The sequence below is a fragment of the Nestor notabilis genome, unplaced genomic scaffold, assembly GCF_000696875.1.
Source record: "Nestor notabilis isolate BGI_N333 unplaced genomic scaffold, ASM69687v1 scaffold1948, whole genome shotgun sequence".
NCBI lineage: Eukaryota > Metazoa > Chordata > Aves > Psittaciformes > Psittacidae > Nestor > Nestor notabilis.
In genome coordinates, this window is record NW_009940494.1 from 95,540 (window position 1) to 116,459 (window position 20,920).

Genomic DNA, 20,920 nt, shown 5'->3' on the forward strand with positions numbered 1-20,920 from the left:
CAAAGGATGTAGCAACAGCTAGAAGAATTAAGGCAAAACTTGTAAGAAGCCATACAGCAGAAGGCTGTCACATATGGACAGACCACCTTACATTTGCACAGTAAGTCTTGGGCCTGATGGGAGAAATTAGCACGTGTAGAATAGCAAAGCTTTCTCAGGAGCTAGATCTGTAAGACTTGCTCCCTAAAAACAGTAGGATGTTGACTCAGATTAACTGTCCAAAGCTAAAAAGCCCCAAGCTAACCTGAAGGGAACCATTAACCTGCTTTTAGTTATTCAAGTTACTTGGGTTACAAAAGCAGATACTTTCACCCAAGCTGGGTTACTATGATGGCGAGGTACCTTATGAAAAACCTCAGATCTGTATAGAAGTCAAGCAACTGGCTTTTGAACTGGAATGGGTCTGTTTCTACCAAAGACGTAACTCCTGTTATCTGTTTTGACTGAGGTGCAGAACAACATATCCTTGAATTCAAGAGACAGAAGTCCTTCTCCTCTCTGTAGAGCTGGGATGATCTTCTCCATCACCATCCTGAACTGAGCTTTCTATGAACACCTAAGTCCTCCTAACTCTAAAATGTGGTCTCATCCTCCAAATATGACTCTATGAAAAAACCTATTCATCTTAGCATTGATTAATCATAGAATCATATCCTGACTAAAGCAGCAGCAACTACCAACAATAATAGTGTTAGGTAATGAGGAAGAAACTTGAGTTGTGTGTGCTGAGATTGAGTATCTTGGCTTTACCTAGCAAGACATGTAGGTGCAATAGGCTGTGGCCTCTCTAAGGTAGCTTCGTAGATCTGAGGTTGGTCTTATTTATATGCCAGGAGGTGTGGTGGCATGGTATCACACCCGCAACAATCTGTTCAAAAAGTCATGGTGTACTTTAACTTCTTCCACACTTTCAGTCAAGCTAAGAAATGTCCTAAAATATTCAGCAAGCCCCAGTGATGCACTGTGAGCATCCAAAAAAACCTGCAATAGATCACTGATACACATTCCAGAGGACTAAGGAATACCCAAAATGCCAGTGGAAAGCTCTCATTCCAACGATGATAAGGCAAAAAAGTTAGTCTACAACATTACTGTTCAGATCTGTGGCGAAGTGGCAACTTCTGCTGGTTACACGGCAAAGTGATTGCTGTTGACAAAATGAAAAGGAAGGATGGGCATCAGTAAACAGGTGTAAAAGCAGGATGCTTTCGTATCTGCAGGGTGGTCCTCAATCTTCCCCAATCTGTGGCAAAACACGCACGCTTTTATTGTGCATGTAGGGAACCTCAAAGAAGTATCTGAGTTAGGGAATGGGTTTGAATATGTCTGGGAGCACTGTAACCCAGGGGTTCCTGCAATACAATCTTCCCTTCCATTTGTCAGCTGGGAGAAGAGGGTATGACTGCCTGCTAGGACAATGGCTCCTAAACATGAAGATCTACTGCTGAGAGCACCAACTGGATGGCAATAGAATGCCTGATTTCAACAGGTAAACCAGAAAGTGGAGAGGGATTCATAATGGCCTGTCTAAGACCTCAAGGGTCTCAGAAGCCATCAACAGAAGCAAATGTATCCAAGGTACCAGAAGCTGGTCTTAGAAACAATAAGAGTCTGGGCAATCAAAATTCACCAGGTGACTTTTCACATCAAGTGTGATGATAACTTCAGTCCCAAAGGCAAAGAAATGAAGACAGGCAAACAGAAACAAGTGAAAGGGCTACATTAGCTTGACAAAATATGTCTTGTTCCATTAAAGAAGGCTGAATTCACCACAAATGCTCTGCCTTATAGAGGGTGATAGAGTTTGTCTGAAGACTTAGGGTAATATATGAGAGGGAAAGTGACCTGAGAGGATGCTGTTACTGCCTTAAAAAAATCCTAATTCATGCCACAAATGTCCTGGCAGAAGATTACCTCAATGCTAAATGGGCATGTGGACTGTGACTGCAAGACAGGAACAGTTTACTCTTATCACGCTGGGAAAATCTGTCCAGATAAAAGTTACTCCAATGAAATTCATCTGAAAAGCCCGAAGTCCTGGACCCTAAATCATCTGTCATGCCATCAAGCTTATTTATTTATGCAAGACATGGAAAGCATGATTTCAAACCAGAATTTCAGGAGATGGTATTCCATGATTTATATGAAAACATTATTGTAAAAGCCAGTAGCAAATACAGAATTTAGTTTGACTTAAGCTTTCTTAAGTATCAATATATATATTTTTTTTTGGCAGTTGGCAATAGAATGCCCTTCTTTCCCAGAAGTGTTTTATTCTGTGAAATTCTGTTTCAATTTTGCTGAGACTGGACCTTGAAACAGTATGTTTTTGCCTCATGCTCCATCCTTCTTGAAATTTAAGTTGCTTCATAAAGTAGTATTTTTATACTAAAATATTATAAAACCAGGCATCTACTGCAGTTATGAGCAATCCTGGGAATACACATGAAAGCATAGCTCTGGTTGGTTCATGCGAAGAAAAGAGCTCTCTAGCCTCAGCACTCAGCCTCAGCACCTTGCTGTCTCCTCAGAGGAAAACAAATGGGGAAAGAGATCCCAAGTCTATAAAGAAAGAGATCAGGCTCTCCCCTTTGCTGACTGAAACATAAAGGTATCAGTTGAACCAGGATGACTACCTACCCTCTGAAAGAGAGTGTTTTTCTGCAGCCAGATAACTCTGCATTGAAGTGTACAATTCTGTCTCAAATCCTGCTGTTGAAGCATAATGAAGTTGGTATTTTGCACGTAACGGTTCTTTATTTGCTTTGAAAAATCAGTCCAGGGGGAAAAAAATCCACATTCCTGAGATTGCAGCATTGAACAAAAGAAAACTAGGGCATTGCAAACGTATAGTGTCTGTACAGCTTCCAGACTGCTTCCTGCATGTGTGTGTTCTATTCAGTCATTAAATATATAACCCTAACTTTTACCTCTCACCATCTTTTGACTTAATTAGGGTACAGAAGAAACATCTGAAGGAATAAAATTAGGAGGGCACAAACAACTGTAAATTTAGCAGTGTTCACTTTAAGTGTCAAATGAAACATTTAAATGCAGCTTTTGAGAATGCTACAACAGTTACTGTGCCCTACCTTTTCCCTTAAGCATTCTCCTATTTTTTCCTTCCTTTTTTTTTTTCTTAATGCTGTTGCTACCAAGGTAGAAGCATCACTTATGGGATTGAATTCTTTAAAATGACAGGCAATTATACAGCGATATTACATAATCCTGTGAATAAACACAGGAATTCTCATCTTAAAACTGAGCTTTAGTTACTGTTACTTCTACTAGGAAGTTATTCCGGAAGCTCATTTCTCTGATGGCTACGCAAAGCTATTTCCAGTTTCTAACCTACATTTATTCATGGCGAGCTTACAAACCTTGCTCTTGGTACAACTCTGTAGTTTATATCTTAAAATAACTCTGTTTCTTTTCACTCTTTACCCCTTGAGATGACAACAGATTTATTTCCTTCTTTGGCGTTATTTTTCTAGTCTAAGCAGACCAAGCTGTCTTATTTTTTGACTGTAAAACAAAAGCTCTGTTGCTTTAATAATTCTATTGATTCTTGTTTGCATTTGCTCTGCTTGAAGTTCAGATTCGTACAGCACATTCTGGATGACAAATGATACATGCCTGCTAAGGCAGTGCTAATATTCCCTAATCTCTGTTGAAAATTCCTCACCTGATACAGATGAGAACTGCAATGGGCAGGTTTCTCTAAACTCCCAGTTTAGAGCTCCTGCCTTTTTCTAGTGAACTTACTTCTGACAGTCCAGCCCTCAAGATCTTCCTGTTTATTATTCTGAGACTCTTCTGTTTTAATTGTGTCTTGTGATCTTATCGCAACTGTAACTCCAGTCAGCACACTTCAACTTCATGCAGAGGTCACTATTAAAAATGTAAAATAAACCTGTTCCACAGGATTGAACTTGGGAACCTTCCAGCCCAATACTGCCTCCTCACTAGTCAGGTCTTTGGCTGTCTCACAGTTTGCATAATAGTTATCTAGTTTAATTGTACTTACCCAGAATGTACTATTATTAAAAACCAGTAAAAGCTGTATTTACAAATTTTTAACTCTACATAACAGTAAGAACAGTATATATGAAATGAAAAACTGCCCTATATATCTCAGAGGACAAGAGTCCACACACAGTCTTTCCTCCCTGTACTCACATAACCTATCTTAGTTCGCTGATCTGAAAATAGGGATAAATATGCAGGAAGGAACCACATAAAATCTGTTTTTACATTTACTCACCATGATGTAGATCTGAATTAAATACATGGACGTTCAAAATTTATACTGGTATAGAAATCACTGCATGTTAGATAAGGCATAGGTCCATAACAGATCTTAAAAAGTAATTACAACAATATCTGTATTTCAACTAGTGAAATAACTAGATCAGGAATAGATCTTACTTGTCCTGTCATATGACTCATGACATGTATGTGCAATTTCAGCTCCAAGCTGCAAATAATGTCCGGCTTTATCATCTCTGGAACCATCTGCTCCAAGGGCAAACATTCCCCCTGCAAAACAGGTCAAGTGGCCCATCTTTCTTTCAAGGTGCCCATTCTTCCACTCCCCAATGAAGGTCAGTCCTCCATTGGACTTTCTGATGAGATGTTTTTCTATAGCCTACAAGAAAATTAAGAGAACTTTCAAATACTGTTTTACATGCAATTTTTACATAACTAAACTCTCCTTCAAAGAATAAAGTACTGTTTTTAAAACAGCAACAAAAAATTCTTCTTTCAAATTCACTTCTTAGCACTTCAGGAGCAAACAGCTATAAGAATATAATTTCAATGCACACAAGAAGTACCCTAACTGCTAAACGATGCTAATGAGATCAAACAGAGGAAAATAACAACACAGATAAAACTGCACTTTTAGCTGAGAATTCAGCATGTATTTTATGGCTCAAACAGTGTTTGTCTACCTGTTAACTCTGAGAGGTACCTATTTGTTCTGCTGTACAGTCTGTGCGTACTCATAAGATACATCCATGTTAGAATATTTCGATCAGCAATATATGTACAGGCAGGCACCAGTATTTTCAGTCAGTCTTTAATAGGAAGTGACAGGAGTGCTCCAGCCAACTTCTAGCTGCTTCTTCGTGGCAGCTTTCTGATTACATGTGGCAAAGGATGAGTGAGGGTTAGAGTAGCTGTTCAAAACCCTCATCCCATGAAGATTCTGCAAAGACACTTTTATTCAATGCTAGGCAGCACTTCTACCAACAATCTGCAAGAAATAAATGCTGAAAGAAAAGTGCAGATGACACAAAATTGATGGAGCTATAGACAGTGATAAAGGAAAAGTCAGTCCTGTAAAATCATTCAGAACAGGGGACAAAGTGGGTTTTACCTGAACAATTGTGTTTTAATAGGAATCACACATCAAGGAATCATGAATTTAAATCACAGTAGCAGGAAAGCAGTAAATCAAAAAGAATGTAACTGACTTCAGAGCAAAACCAAGTGGAAAGCAGATGACACTGAGGCAAAGGTTAAGAGTGCAAACACAGCTCTTGGCTGGCTGAAGAGGTGAACATGGAGAAGAAATTTGGTGTTGAACCATTACATTCTTGTCTCCATACTGAAGACAGTGGAAAGTATTTAGAAAAAAAACCTTAGGAAATAATTAAAAATCTGTTTTATATTGTGAGACTCAAGAAAATAATGCATCTCTTTTATGAGAGAATGTGTATGGCACCTTGCTACATAATGCAGATAACCCTGGAAAACAATGTAGGGGAGGAAAAAGGACAAGTAGCTGAAAGTCAAATTAATCAAATTCAGGTCAAGGATAAGACATATTACAGCTTCAAAGCAATTTTAGACTAGAACTTTCACTATATAGCCTTTAAAATGCGAATTTTTAGGTGTTTTGCTTTAGGAGATTGTGTTGAAAGAAACATGGCATGCACAGAGCATGGAACAAGTTTGGCACCAAGCACATATCTGCACTTGGACAAGACTACACAGTCCCTGCTGCTGTTGGTACCAAAGCCAACCTGATTAAAACCAGCTTAGTTACTCTCCACATACCTTAACTGTTAGCACCGGCATGTTGGCATGTATAGGCACAAGCGAGTGTGATAAAAGAAGATAAGTGTGGGGAAATGATAAGAAAGTAAGAGCTGGGCAGCATAAAGCCCAGAGCCACCACAACAAGGCCCCCCACCTCAAATCCCACTGAACCATCCTGCAGTGCTGCTCTGCTTGGGCAAGCACTACTTCATCTGTGAGAGGGAGCAAGATCACATCACTAAAGAACCATAAAGCAAGGAATAGGTATGAACTACATTTTACAAGATAAATATGGAATACAACCTCTACATGTTTTATAAAATACTTTAAAGAATAAAACAATTCAGAACTTCAACCCCTAGAATGATTCTGAACACTGGAAAGAAGTGATTTGGTTGTTCTGCAGACATCTTAGAGTTGTTCAATCTCTTTCTAATAAACTATAGTTTGGGCACTTACATTATACAATTTTGGACAAACTGAGTATTTTTAGCCCAACAATCTGCATCAGATGTATTCTACAATAATACTTCTTGAACTACTGAGAGTGAAAGCTAGTATTATTCACCACTTGATTTCTTAAAACTTACATAATCAAAACCAGGGGGTGCTTTGGTTGGGGTTTTTAGGGTTGTTTTTTTTTTAAAGTGTTAAAGATGGTTTTGCAGTTCAGTGGTATTGGAAAACTCCATGAATTATAATCACCTCAATGGCATCGTCGTACATTTTTCTTGCCTCCGTGTCCATCTTGTCTGACATAAGCCAGGCTTTCAATAAATATTCATAAAAACTGTCTCCCAGCCCGCCCACGGATGTGTGATCTGTAGGAGGGGAAAAAAAGGAAAAAAAAGAGTTGAATTTGTTATATAATAGCACCTTAAATTTATTCAAAATACACACTTACTGTGTTAAGGGCTACTGTTGTAGTTACCAATATTTCAAGCCTGCTTAGAAGGACAAAGTGGCACTGTATCCCCTTTCCCCTCCAGACTTACTTGCTAGGTATGGAAGTTGCTTTATGTGTTCAGTGTCATTCTGCACAGGCTATTCCTCATATCAAAAATTAATTTAACCTCTGGTTTTCCTTCATTCCACAGAACCTGTTTTGCTGCTAGGGTTTAAAATCTTTTTTTATATATGTAAAAAAATATATGTAACCCCCCCCTGCCGTAAGATCTCTCTATCCAGGATGCAACCAGGTCATGTGGCTGGCTATGAACTGCCATGAACTACACCAAACCTGATCTTCCCAGGAGCTTTTTATTTCCAACAAGGTAGTGACTTTCACACAGCCATTGCTATTCTGTACTGACAGAATAGCTCACACATGTAGGTAGTTCTCACACACAGAGGTGTAGGTGAGGACTACCTACATTTCTTTCTGGGTGAACTATCATGCATTCCCACAAAAAGCCTACTGGTGTGACTCAGTCTCAGAGCTCCTGTGCCAACCACGGTAAGCACTCCCTCAGTAAACCCTTCATTCAAAAAGCAGTACACTCACAGTATGAGAATGACTCCAACCAGAACAGCACATAACCTTTTCTTTCCCAACGTTACAGCCCCCAAAACACTGGCACCAGAAGAGTCTTAGTCTGCTCAAGCTAGGCGAAAGGAAATGTTTAAGACCAACTCTGTCACAATACCAGAAATTCTCTGCCCTAAACATGGCTGTTATACTCATGCAAGTTCCCTTTTATTGGGTGAAAAAAAGGTATGATACTTCCTTTTCCAAAGTACCTCCAGAAAGTTGTATTATTCACAGCCTTTCTGGGATGAAGGTGTACAAGAGAGGTCTGGAGCTCTCCTTCTGTGCCTTTTTCATCCAAGCACTGTCCTGCCCCAGCATGCCTGCTTGTCTCTGAAGATGTGCATAGGTTAGAGCTGGTAGATGCTTCTAGCCTCTTGATTCCTCTGGTATTTACTAATGGGTTTCTAAACAAAGCAACGACCAAGTGGAAAGCCTGTAGCCTTTCCATTTGGTTTCAGGTTGTGAATTTGTAGCAAATGACTTCCTGCTTTTCTATCTCAGTATCTTCTAGACAGCCTTTTCATATCCAGCTACTTCGTGATTTAGCTGCAATGAGTTTTCATAAGCTTTCTAGCTCTGAGCTGTAAAAGGACATTCAGGTCATGAGTCACTTTCTTCTTAGACATGACTCCTTCAATGCACAATTACATTCACAGGTAGACACAAGAACTAAGGGAAAAATAAGCAAACCACTCCAAGATTTCAAAGTTACAACTGGTGTCAGCACTGCTCAGGGACAGTTTAAAACAACTCATGTTAAGCTGCTGCTTCCTTGCCAGCTCAGCTATGTCACTGTAGTCAGCACTGCTCTTCTGCCAGCTTTCTTTCACAGATGCACTCAGTCCCCAGCCAGGACAGGGCTGATGAACCCTCAAGCATGGTTCATCTTGTAGCAGCTCCAGCTGGGTTCAGGGCAGGAAAGAGCAGGAAGATGAGCAGAAAAGCTTTATTTCTTAATCAGAGATATCCACGTTCCAGGTGAGTTTCCAAAGTCAGTTATCAGAAACACGCTCCATTTCATGTCTACTTCCTTCAGGCAGTCAGTTGAGAACTGTCTGTCTCTCCTGTCAGCAGCTCTTTTCTTCCTCCACATTACTTCTCACCTTAGATAAAAAGTACAGGGAATGCAGGAACCAGAAGCATCAGCACACAAAAGACTCAGAACCATCCTCTAGACAGCCTTTTTTGCACCTTCTTCGTGTTTTCAGAGAACAGAACTCCACGAGCATTTCAGATAGAGATCCTCCTCCTACTCAGGAAGCGAAAAGCTAACATCGTAAGGCTAAGGGCTTTTGAGGGCCTTGCAACTCCCAGCAGAGTATTTTCTTTATTCCCATTTTGCATACCTCACTCCAGCTCTCAACCACTGCTTTGCAAGACTCCTCTCTTGAGGTTTAAGCACAGCAAGGTTTCCAGCTTATACAGCTGATTTAACTGCACCCTGGCAAGACCTCCTTCAGGTCTTGTGCTAACATCAGAAGATGTTTCTGAAGGAGAATTTGCTGTACTCTGTGTAAGGACTGTAACTAGAAATGACTGAAAATTAAAGCAGTCTCTTTGTGATAGATTGCAGGACTTTGACAACTTGCTCTCACCTGCAGTGGACATGCTAAAGACATCGCAAATATATAGCTGCTGAAATCTGTAGATCTGGGTCATCACATATCATTCTCTCCTATAAACAAGGTCGCTACCCAAACTTATCATCAGAAGGTCCATGGTTCTTATCACTCTCTTCTGCTTATTGAACTACAGCTCAGATGGATTCAGAGATTTAACTCGGCTCAACTCAAAATGTTTTGCTTGCAAAAGTTTTTCAATCAGTGCTGACCTTGTATGTCAATCCACAGTACTAAGAAGGAACACCTCGTGATTTGAATAACTGAGTTTACAATAGCATCTTGGCACAGGCTACTCTTCAGTAGACAGCTGTGAAGGTAATCATTATATTTAAAATGTTGTATTTTGAAAATTTAGAAATGGATTTCATTTTTATTTATATATTTGATATACAAGAATTATTTAATTATCTCTATGTAACTTAAAGGTTTTTGTTGTGAAGAAGTGTTTCACAGCGAAATCCTGAAGTAAAACTATTTCCAGATTTAGATAAATATAGCAAAGAGTATGAGGGCATATGAAATATGGCAGATGCCACATATTCTCTTCAATGACCTGTATACATTTTCAGAACATTCATTCCTTCCGATCAAGACAAAGTAAGATTCATTACCTACTTTTTCAAATGTAGGGCCAGATGACTGGGCAAACATAAAAGGATTCCAGTCAAGGATTCCTTGGGAAATCATACTTTAAGTAAGAATAACACAGTAGCTGTAGTTGCAAAGAACACCTTCAACTATTGCCACCAAAAGTAATCCCGAAAAGCCGTGGATTGTCACACATTTGAAAGTATGTTTTGTGCAAATCTGTGCTGTCTGTCTCTCTGTCACTTGTATGCTTCCTCCTTGCCAGAAAGAGCCAAATAAAATCTTAATAGAAAGACAACGATATTTAACATTCACAGCACCATTTTTGCTCAGTTACTTCAAAAGCTTTGTATCATGTTCAATATTGCCATTTTCCTTCTTAATAAACAGCATGAAATTGGGGGGAAAAAATCAATTTCATAGCAATATTTTAATGAGTTTTTAAATTTACTGATGAAAGATCTATGTTTAGTCAAATTTTAGTCATATATTGTGTTTCAGCTAATACTCAACAAATCACGTCCACCTCTTCCCACAGACTGAATGGAGGATCTTCTCTTAAATTCTCATACCATTAGTTATCTAGTATTTCTAAAGTTAGTCTTGCTCCAAATGATCTTAGCACACTGCTGAAACAGTCTCCTCTTATAAGAACCAGGACAATTATTTCACAGCAAACCACAAAATTATAGAGCAGGTCAGAAAGGAGCGTACATACTGTCTAACTGAAATGACAATGAATCTCAGCTTGAGACAGGAGGGAGAGTCTCTGGTGATCTGTCCTCTGTCAGTGAAATTGCTTCTTTACAAATCCGGGGAGACAAATCAACTTGTTTTTCCACAGTTGCCAATTTAGGGCACAGGCTGCAGGGCTCCCCCTTCTCAATTACTGCTGAGGCACTGTGATGGATCTGGCTGCTCTTCCTCTCCGAGGCTCATTTTTGGGGATGGTAGTAGATAATAGGGACACTAGGCATCCACATAGCTCATTCTCACGTTACAAACATGTGCCACTTCCTTTTGTTTACAGGGAAAGTTTAGTTCAGTGAGCAACACAATATTTTCCACAACAACTGAAAGCCCCCTAAAGATAACATTAATAACAAAACCTGCTCTAATGAAGGTCTACCTGCTCTCTTGAGCAAACTTAAGATGGGTAAATTATTTTTAAGCAGATGGCTTTAAGTAGTTAACAGCAGCTTAATGAGGCAAATGAAAAACAGTTCATGATTTGCTAAACCCTCTCTGCTTTGTGCCTTAATTATTCAATTGTCATTTCTCGGCAATGAGTAGGAATAAAGAAAGAAGCCAGGCATTGTTTTAAAAGCAGCACATCATGCCAGAACTGATGCTGCAGTGACAACACCTGAGGGTGAGGCTTCCTGTTACCCATGAGCAGATGGGTAATGAGCTGCTGTCCCTTCTTGACCCCAGGGCATGTCCTCCTGTCCTTCCACTGTGGCCATAAAGGTTATGCATCGTTTACTGCACATGGAATGAAAAGATGCAATAAAATGCTGAGCAGAAGTATGTTTAGGGTGCATGGGCTGCCATGCTGAAAAGCAGTATGGTGAGATAACATAGCAGCACACAAGCACAAACAGGTGGAGATGACGATCAACTATACCCATAGTATTTTTAATTCATGAATTTGTAACTAAAACACTAATTTAATATTTTAAGTACAGACAGCTAGAGACCAATCAAGCAGAGAATTAGAAATTTGGCAACATGTAAAAGAAACTCAAGTCTTAGAACTGGAGTTGTTAGTTATGGCTCTAAAGTAAAGGAAAACTAACTTAAACCTGCCTAGTGTTAAACCCAATAGACTAGAAACACCAAGATGAACCAACTACTGATTAATTTAAACCATTTAATAGTACAGAACTACTTTGCAACAAGAGAACAAAGGGGTAAAAAGGGAGGCTGTTTTCCCTTAAGGATTACAAACACACAGTCTTTGGCAAAGTGCTATTGTGATATGTCAGAGAAGGAGTTAAAGAGTGGAAAAGGCAAGTGACCTGGAGGGAGCAGTGAAGTGATTAAGCTAATATTACTTTCATTAAGAAATCCACACACCCTATGACCACTGGTTGTCCTGGGTATCAACTGGCCTTACACTGCAGGAGCCCTCTTTCTCTGTGTAGGAAACTCTTAAAGAACTGTTTTTCTGTTTGTCTTCAGAGTAGGTCTGATTAAATTTCAGTTCAATCTTTACTTCATGTAGCTGGGCTTAGTGCCCCTCAGTTGTTCTAAATAGGAGCAAGCTCCCTTTCTAATCCTTTAATCCAGAAAGCTGGGGGCCTGGAAATTGCAGCAGCTGCAATTCACAGTGGAAATTCAACCTAAGGATGCCATAAACCATAGTGGATGGCTTAAAAGTGCAAAGACTTGCAGATTAACTGCAGCAGAGGCAGACCTGATAAAAGGAGGTGGAGGTACAATTTCTAGTCAGCTATGAATCATTTATTACTAACGAACATGTTATCAGCATGAGCATTCTTCTGAAAACATGCAGGTTGTCACATCACAGAACTACATTAAAAGAAGAGTTAAGCTGGCATAGCCAAGCATTTTTAAGTTAGAAGATAGCTAAACAGACACTGCTTCCTGTTCTACTGCCTAGTGCCACAAGAGATTCAAGGAATAAGAAGGACTCAGTTCTGCTTTTCCCAAACTGGGGATGTGTGATGGCGCCTGCTCAGCACACACTGCTCTACAGAACGTAGCAGCTCAACTCTGAATACTCCATATGGAGACAGTAGGTGTGAGTATTTTTTAAAGACTTGTAAAAAATATGATGGTTTTCTCCTCATGCAGTCCTGAAACAAATAATTCCTATAGTATTTTATATCCAAAACATGATAGTTCTTGAGGTTCCTAAACAAAACAAGCTTTAATCTGGGTAGAATTACATTCCACCTCTAGCTTCATTTAGAAATGGCTGAAGCATTTTTCTCAAAACTGTTCAAAAAACCCCAACAAAACAGATTGAGGCAGACAGAATATTCCAGTTGGAAGAGTTGAAGTTTGGCAGCTACAAGAAACTGAAAACACAATCATTTAATGGAAAGTGTTGAGCAATCTTAATTGCAAGTGCTACCAGTTTCTTTTAAAATGATACTAAGCAAAACAACTTCCTAGTACTGCAGTGATTATCAAACTAAAGATTAACATTCTCAAGCTTGCGCAATTCAAGTGTGTGCAAAGACAACAGAAATAATTTTAAACAGACCAGCAAGTACAACTAGCTGAACTAAAACATATGTATAGGTAGCTCATGTTGTTAGAACCAAAATACATCTTCAAATGTAATGTAGTGCAAGATTCTGTAATGTCAAAGGAGCATCCTCATTTGGTATCTTACAACAGGCTCTCCTTTCACAGTCACGAATTCACAGCTGGAACAAGTATTTTTCTTTTTGTATTCAAACTTCCCTCAAACTTCAAAACATTCCAGTTATTATTTATAATTCTGGAGAATGAGCTCACCTCTCAATGACCTAAATTCACAAATTAAAGACTAACCAGAATTGTAGAATATTTAGGGTCAGAAAGGACCTTAAGATCATCCATTTCCAACCCCCTGCCATGGGCAGGGATGCCTCACACTAGACCAGGTTGCTCTAAGTCCCTCCCAACCTGGCCTTGAACACTGCCAGGGATGGAGCATTTACCACTTCTTTGGGCAACCTGTCCCAGGGCCTCACCACCCTCACAGGGAAGAACTTCTTCCTTAGATCTAACCTAAACTTCCCCTGTTTCAGTTTGAACCCATCACCTCTTGTCCTATCACTACAGTCCCTGATGAAGGATCCCTCTCCAGCATCCTTGTAGCCCCCTTCACACACTGGAAGCTGCTCTGAGGTCTCCACACAGCTTCTCTTCTCCAGGCTGAACAGCCCCAACTTTCTCAGCCTGTCTTCAGAAGGGAGGTGCTCCAGCTCCTGATCATCATCATTGCCTCCTCTAGACTTGCTCCAACAGCTCCATGTCCTTCTTATGTTGGTGACACCAGAACTGCACACAGTGCTCCAAGCAGGGTCTCACAAGAGCACAGGGGCAGGATCACCTCCTTCGACCTGCTGTTCACGCTCCTTTTGATGCAGCCCAGCACACAGCTGGTTTCTGGGCTGTGAGTGCTCACTGCCGGCTTATGTCAAGCTTCTCATCAACCACCACTCCCAAGTCCTTCTCTGCAGGGCTGCTCTGAATCTGTTCTCTGCCCAGCCTGTAGCTGTGCCTGGGATTGCCCCGACCTAGGTGCAGGACCTTGCATTGGTTGAACTTCATGAGGTTGGCACTGACCACCTCTCAAGCGTGTCAAGGTCCCTCTGGTTCCCATCCCTTCCCTCCAGCATATCAACCGCGCCACACAGCTTGATGTCATCAGCAAACTTGCTGAGGGTGCATCAATCCCACTGTCCATGTAGCTGACAACAATGTTAAACAGGATCATTCCCAACACTGACCCCTGAGGAACACCACTCTACTGGTCTCCAGTGGGACATAGCGCCATTGACTGCAACTCTCTGCATGCAACCATCCAGCCATTCAAACACATGAAGTCAATATGCAAAAATCAAAGCCACATTACACCTTTACATTGGTGCTTTTATTGAAAAATAGCCTTTTATCACCTGAAGTTGTCTATTCCAGATTACTACACTCATCAACCGAACCACCTGGATGAAGCATACCTGCCTCTCTGCTAAGTCTGGAGTCAGTGTAAGTCCCACCTGTGCTGCCAGCTTTAACTAAGCTGCTGGAACTTGCAGTGGATTCATGGGAAGTCATATACATGTTTACCTAGTGCCTTTTTTTCACCTGACAAGGTGGCTGTAAAAAACAGCTAAGGGATGGTAACATCTGCTACAAACAATACTCCTGTAGGTATGTGCCCACAAGGCAAAAGAGTCCCTTCTGAGTAAAAGTTTCTACCTAGGGGATCGTCAAGCCCTTATGGTCATTACAACCTTCAGTTTATTCACCTTCGTCTTCTTATAAGATCTCAACTCTCCTCTTGCAGAGTAAAACCAAGAAGCTGGGAGAGAGAAAACCTCTATTAGATAAAATCTAGCCCAACATTCATCTATGCAAAATTAACTAGCAAACCCACTATCAACAACTTCGCACTCTCCTTTCAAGCTGTATCAAGACCATAGCAGTTTACATACTTACATATGTACATGTGTGTATATATAACACATGAATGCTGACAGTCAAAAGAGATTCAAAGAAGCAACGAAAGACACTCCCTGTTTTTGATGTACCTGCAGATTACACCACATGCAATATAAATCCAGGCTACTCTGCACGATTTCTTTCTCCTAGACTTGTGTCTATGTATGTATTTTTCTTCTCATGAGAGATGCCTGAAATTGCAAACACAGCTAGTTGAAGTTTTGGTCACTCTGTAGGTGCAAGGAAATTGTGCTAACTGTAAGACTTACACAGTTCATGTTCTGTGACTGAGACTGAGCTACCACACCCTATATTTGGACTGCATTCATCACCCTCTCTCTCTTACTTTTGACTAAATAGGCCACAGTGTGATCTGCAATCAAAGGTCAGCTATGACTTCACATAGATCTCCGAGATGAGATGGTATTTTACTTTGCTGCTAAAGGTAACCAAAGGCGCGAAAGGATCAGGACAGTGCAGCTTCCAGTGGAACTTCATGATTAAAAGAACCTATCATAAAGGTAATCTCCAATGTCTGCTGAACAAAATGATAGACCTTCTCCCCTCAATGTCACCCCAATGGAAATAATTCTCATGTGACCACCAGAAGGTAAATCTCCAGGTGTAACTCAGAATATGAAGTCTCACATACTGATGACAGAATGAAAAGAAACGCCTAGGTGCACAGCCTCCAACAAGTGATACAGAAGGAATAAAATAAAAATGAGTAACTCTAATCAGGCTGTAACATGTTTATAACTGGACTTTGATAGGCTTCCCTTTGATAAGAAATGAGTAAGTCAAGAATGGTTCAGAAATACAGTTTAGATAGACAAAGATCCAAGTACAAATTAAAGAAGTAACGAGATTTCACTGGAGCTCAAACTTCAAATGCTCACAGAGCACATGTCAAAGGATGCCATTTTACTCACCAATCATTTTAAGTTGGCTGTCTTCAAAGTCAACAAATTAAACTCTCAAGAATACCAGGCAGTACCCTAAGACATGTTGGGCTCTGTTAATAGAGATTATTAAAGCTTGAATTCATAGCAAGGAGAATAAATGTTAAAGCAACTGCTGGACAGATTTCAAATTCTAGGTATTGATACACTTCCCACCAAGATTATGCTCTGAAAGCACAGTTTGGCAGTACAGCAAAGGAAAACATTCACTACTTGCCACAGCAATGTGTGTGAGCACTTTCAAAACTCAGTTCTGCCATACCAAATCCTTTCTTTAGGAAGTTTTTACAGACACTCCATTTCAAATGCTTAACTCCTATACATATTTAACCTTCCAGTAACTCTAGAATCTTTAATACACTAAACAAAGCTTTTATTTGTTCAGCTTTTTCAGCTTCTTGCTCAACAGACCAGCAAAATGCCTTAACCTTGTAGACTTACAAAAGCACATTCTCTGTAACGTACAGCTCTGCTGTATTTCATTAAAACAAAGTTTTAAAAGATTAACTTGCTCTTGGCTTCTAATGAATAAACAAATCTGAATGCAGCCTTTTCTTGGAACACAGTTAATTACATTTGTACAAAGTTGTAAAGCAAAAGGGCAAGGGGAATTCCCCAGTAGAGATGGCAGAGTTTATTTTCTATTCAAAACACATGCACATTCCTAAATACAGAACAAGACAGAATATTTTGGAGAGAAAAATTAAGGACATCCGCCAAGACAGCGAAGAAAATGAAACAGCAGAGAACCACCCCCACCTCCTCATTTGCAACTGGTACATGCATGCCCACTGCTGGAAGTCTAGAAGTCATGTTTGTAGTTTTATTTGTTTGTTATGTACTCAACTGAAAGCAGATTCAAAGCAAAAAACCCCCACCTCAATAAATGCTTCCACCTACCTCCAAACTAACCACCACATAGATCACATAGCTTGAGTTCTACAACTGATGTTCCAAGCAGAACTTTACTTGCTCTGTCAAACAAATGATGAAGTCAGGTTGGGAACTACCTCTACAACACACAAAATTAATTATTTCAATCCTGCCCCATTTCTATTTAAGAAAAAGAAAATCTTTCCTTATGCCAAAGGGGAAAAATCACCCAAGAGTGAAATCATTGGAAACTATCATCCACAAGCCCAAATTGAAGGTAGTAATCTCAAGAGTTCTGTAAAATACTTCTTGGAAAATACAGGCTTACCTGGCACTATTCCCTTTCACTTCCTTTTAGGTTATGGATGTTTTGCCAGAATTTGACTTTACATTTCACAACTTGATTTTTAGCTACTGGCAATGCTGGTTTAAGTGTTGTCTAGAGCAAACAATGTAAGGAGGTGGGGGAGAAAACGCAAAGTACCTTCATAGATAAAGAACACTACCAGCTTCAGCTGGCAAAGACGGGAATTTTCCAACATTAGCATCTTTCTCACCTCCCAGAACTAGACCATCAACCTCTTAATTTATGCTACAATTATATTTTTATCTGAAATATTTATCTGCAATATTTCTTTAGTCTTTTGAAAGGCCACTTCATTCTTCAGTCTTTGCTTCACCTTGCAATCTGCAAGGGTTTTAATCTTCCAGAGGTAGAAGACTGAAAAGATTTCTTGCTTCATTTTAACAATGAAAGTCCCAGTAACAGAAATTTGCATAGTGGTTTATTTATCAATCTCTGTAGCACCTTTTAAAGTTTGTATTCATGAGAGCCACTCTTCCTATATGTCAGGTAGAGCTCCCACTGCCAGGACAGCATTCTTCAGCTGATACGCTGCAGTATTAGCATTCTCCCATGCAGGGATATGGGGAATGTGAGAGCACAGATAAAGAATTATCCTGGGCAACAAGGAGTATTCAGTATAAAAGAAATAACAAATGACAAGGAAATTGGTAAATTAAGCACACAGCCATTAACAAGCAGGTGGTAACAGACAATAACACAGACCAGAACTCTTCAGCTACTGATTGATGGGCCATTAAAGGAAATACTCAGGCACAGCCTCAGAGAGCCAGTCTGAACTTTGTCACTGATAAGAAGGGGGAAACATGATTATCATGAGCATTATGAGGTATTTCAGGGGCCTTGCAGGACTGTGCAAAAGGTATTTATGGCACAGCAGAATGGGGCTGTGGCTTTAGATAAAACATACTATAGGCTATTTAGGGCCAAAGGAAGGGAAAGGGAAGGATCAGGGTGGATTAGGAGGGAATGACCAAAGGAAAAATGGAGAGGAAGTGGTTTAAAAGCACCTGGTCCCATGTAAACAGGCTGGGGACAACCACACTTGTCTGCCTGCACCCTGCACCCTACAGCAGCACAGTCTACCTTATCTTCTTATTAAATCCTTTATTTTCTTGCATGTAATTCCACTCATTATCCTATCAGCAGCCGAATGAGAGGCCATAAGTTGCAGAACCTGCAGGCCTAGGTGCCAGCACCTGGAGAGCCTGGCATGCAGCGGAGGTCTGGGTGCCGGTAACTGGAGGGACTGGGATGTGTGTTGCAAGGTTGGAGTGCCAGCAACTGAAGGAAGGCACATTTGGCAGGTCACAGGTGCCGACTGGTCCAGGTGGCAATGGCTGGAGAAAAGACAGTGGGTCAGAGGGCCCTAGGTTTGTGTGCCAACAACTGGGAAGACCTGTTTGTGTTTGTTTTCCCAGTGAATTTAATCCTGAGTGCATGTGTGTATGTGGAATTCACATCAGCAAACTTGAAGGTGAGCAGGAGGAGACTTGCATATGAAAAGACCAATGGTTGCATAGCCCTAGTCCAGGGTTCAAGCACAGATATTAAGTAGACCAAGAGCCTCTGCTGATACTTGAAAGATCTGCGAGTGTGAGTGCACTTGTGAAGGGTGTGCAAGTGCATGTATTTATCTGACTGAATATCGGGAGGAGGAGCAAGACCTGGCCACCTCTATGTACGTGTTACGTGAATTGTGGCAGTACTACGTGTGGGTGCTACAAAGGCAGTGTTGTCAGTGGCAGTCTGTGTGGACAGCCACATTAGTGTCCTCTTAGGTGTATGTGTACACTTCTAGGATATATCCTCAGCCTCTCTACTGGCCAACTTGCAAATGGGAACAGCAGCAGCCACGTCCACTGGACTGGAATGGAAAGACCTGCACCCCTCTGGACTTTAATAGCTCCGAAGGAGGAATAAGCAGGTCTTGGAGTCTGCTGGATGCAGTGGATTTCTTCACATCTTTAACAAAGTGCATTTAGATCAAATTTATTTAAAATGTTCCTTTGAATACTGCCAAATAAATATAGACATATGGTGCTACATATTTGACAAAATGTCCTATCACAAATGAAAATAGATAGGGTGTATTCCTCATGGTTTGTCTATTACATGCAAGAGTTTAAATTAAGCAGAGCTCAGTTAATTACCCAGCCCAGCCCAAGAGCATTAGCCTAACCCCAGCTGTACAGGCAAGCATAAAAATGATGAATATTCACCCAGTATGTGCACTCATTTAACGACAGTGACTGAAAACTGGTTTTGTTGGTTTTGCTACATGGTGAAAATGGCACCACTTTAACAGAAGTGTAAATCTAATCCGATTCAATGAATTAACAGAATCTTTCTGTTAAAAATATTTTAAAATTAGAAGTGCTTGGTTTGGTGTCATTTAAGCACTAAAAGGTGCTAAGGCAGTGTTTGCAACAAGGCAGGCTAAACACTTCCATGAATCCTCTTATTTGTCTTCAGAGGACTTGTGCATGTCAGACAGCATTTAAATTTAGTGCACTAAATACACACACATCGACCAGATACCACAGTGCTGGTGAGTCCTTGTAGAAGTGCTGACAGAGTGCCCCTCACTGGGCTTTTAACTTAATCCACTTGCAAATTTGACCAGGGGGGCTTGTTTTCAGTAAGAAGACATGAACAAAGCACTGTAGAACAGACCAACTCTGAACGCTCATCACATCAATGTTCGGTGATGGTAATTTCAGTATCTGCTGTTACATTCCTAATAACAATGCACTGTAAATTCACATACTAACTTACTTTACAGTAACTACTTTATGTGCTCACATATCACTAAAGTGTAATAAACACAGAATGTATTGTTTCTGGTTATTTTCTTACTCATGGAAGCCATATATAGCCTAAAACTCAGTATTAGTTAAACTGACAACTTCCAACCCAGGTAACTCCAAGGTGCAGTTAGTGAGATTTGAAGGCAGTTATTTGAGTTCCATTTCAGTAACGTTATTATTTGCAGGAGATGTTGGAACCAGATGAAATGCAAGAATTTATTCTCAGTACTGGAAGATAGAAAGAATGCCCAGTGTACAGACATGTGCAAACACGAGTGGCACGTCCTGACTTGGCAATAACATGCAAACTGGCATTTTCTTTGCTATTGTTGTTTTAGCTGGTATTCGAGTCTAAGCTCTTTGCAAATGCAAGTTAGAATTACATTTTCTCAACATATTCAATTAAAAAAAAATAAAATTTTTCTGCAGTACAAATTAATTTCCATCATTCTGAAATCTCTTGATTTAATCAAAATTCGAGTTGTCCTATCTGCTTAGCGCGCTTCCCTAGAAAGCACTGCCACTGGTTTTGAAAATAATTTCAACTCAAAGTTCTGATATTTACACCAGGCCAATTACTCATCAAGTGGAACAACAAGCTAACAAAGCTAACTGTAGGTTAACATGAGAGGTTAGAAAATACTTCTTGCCGACTATTTTCCTTTCAGCCTTAAAGAAACAGAAACCCCAAGGCAGAAGTTTAAATCACTTGTTCCTACTGGACCACCACCTTAGTCCATAAGTAAAAATTGCATCTGTCAAGATTCCTGTGGGCATTCTAGTTCTGCCTTCTAGCAAAAGGCCCAGTGAGCTGACAAATCCTGAACTAAACCACGCTGTCTGTGATGCCACTCATGCTGTAATAATATCTGCAGAAGCTTAGACACAAATATTTAGCCTACACATAACATCATTTTCATCCTGGGTATAATGAACTCCAT

The 20,920-nt window shown here is 40.2% G+C and overlaps 1 protein-coding gene across 1 annotated transcript in view; it reads right to left on the reverse strand.

Annotated features, from left to right (window-relative positions):
* The window catches only part of MAN1A2 (mannosidase, alpha, class 1A, member 2), a 114,281-nt gene that overhangs the window by 29,293 nt on the left and 64,068 nt on the right, over positions 1-20,920 (reverse strand). Inside the window, exons 8-9 of the mRNA XM_010020372.1 lie at positions 6,751-6,866; positions 4,429-4,648 (exon numbers count right to left, since the gene is read on the reverse strand). Coding sequence (XP_010018674.1) covers positions 4,429-4,648; positions 6,751-6,866 — 336 coding nt within the window. The remainder of the gene's footprint in view (positions 1-4,428; positions 4,649-6,750; positions 6,867-20,920) is intronic.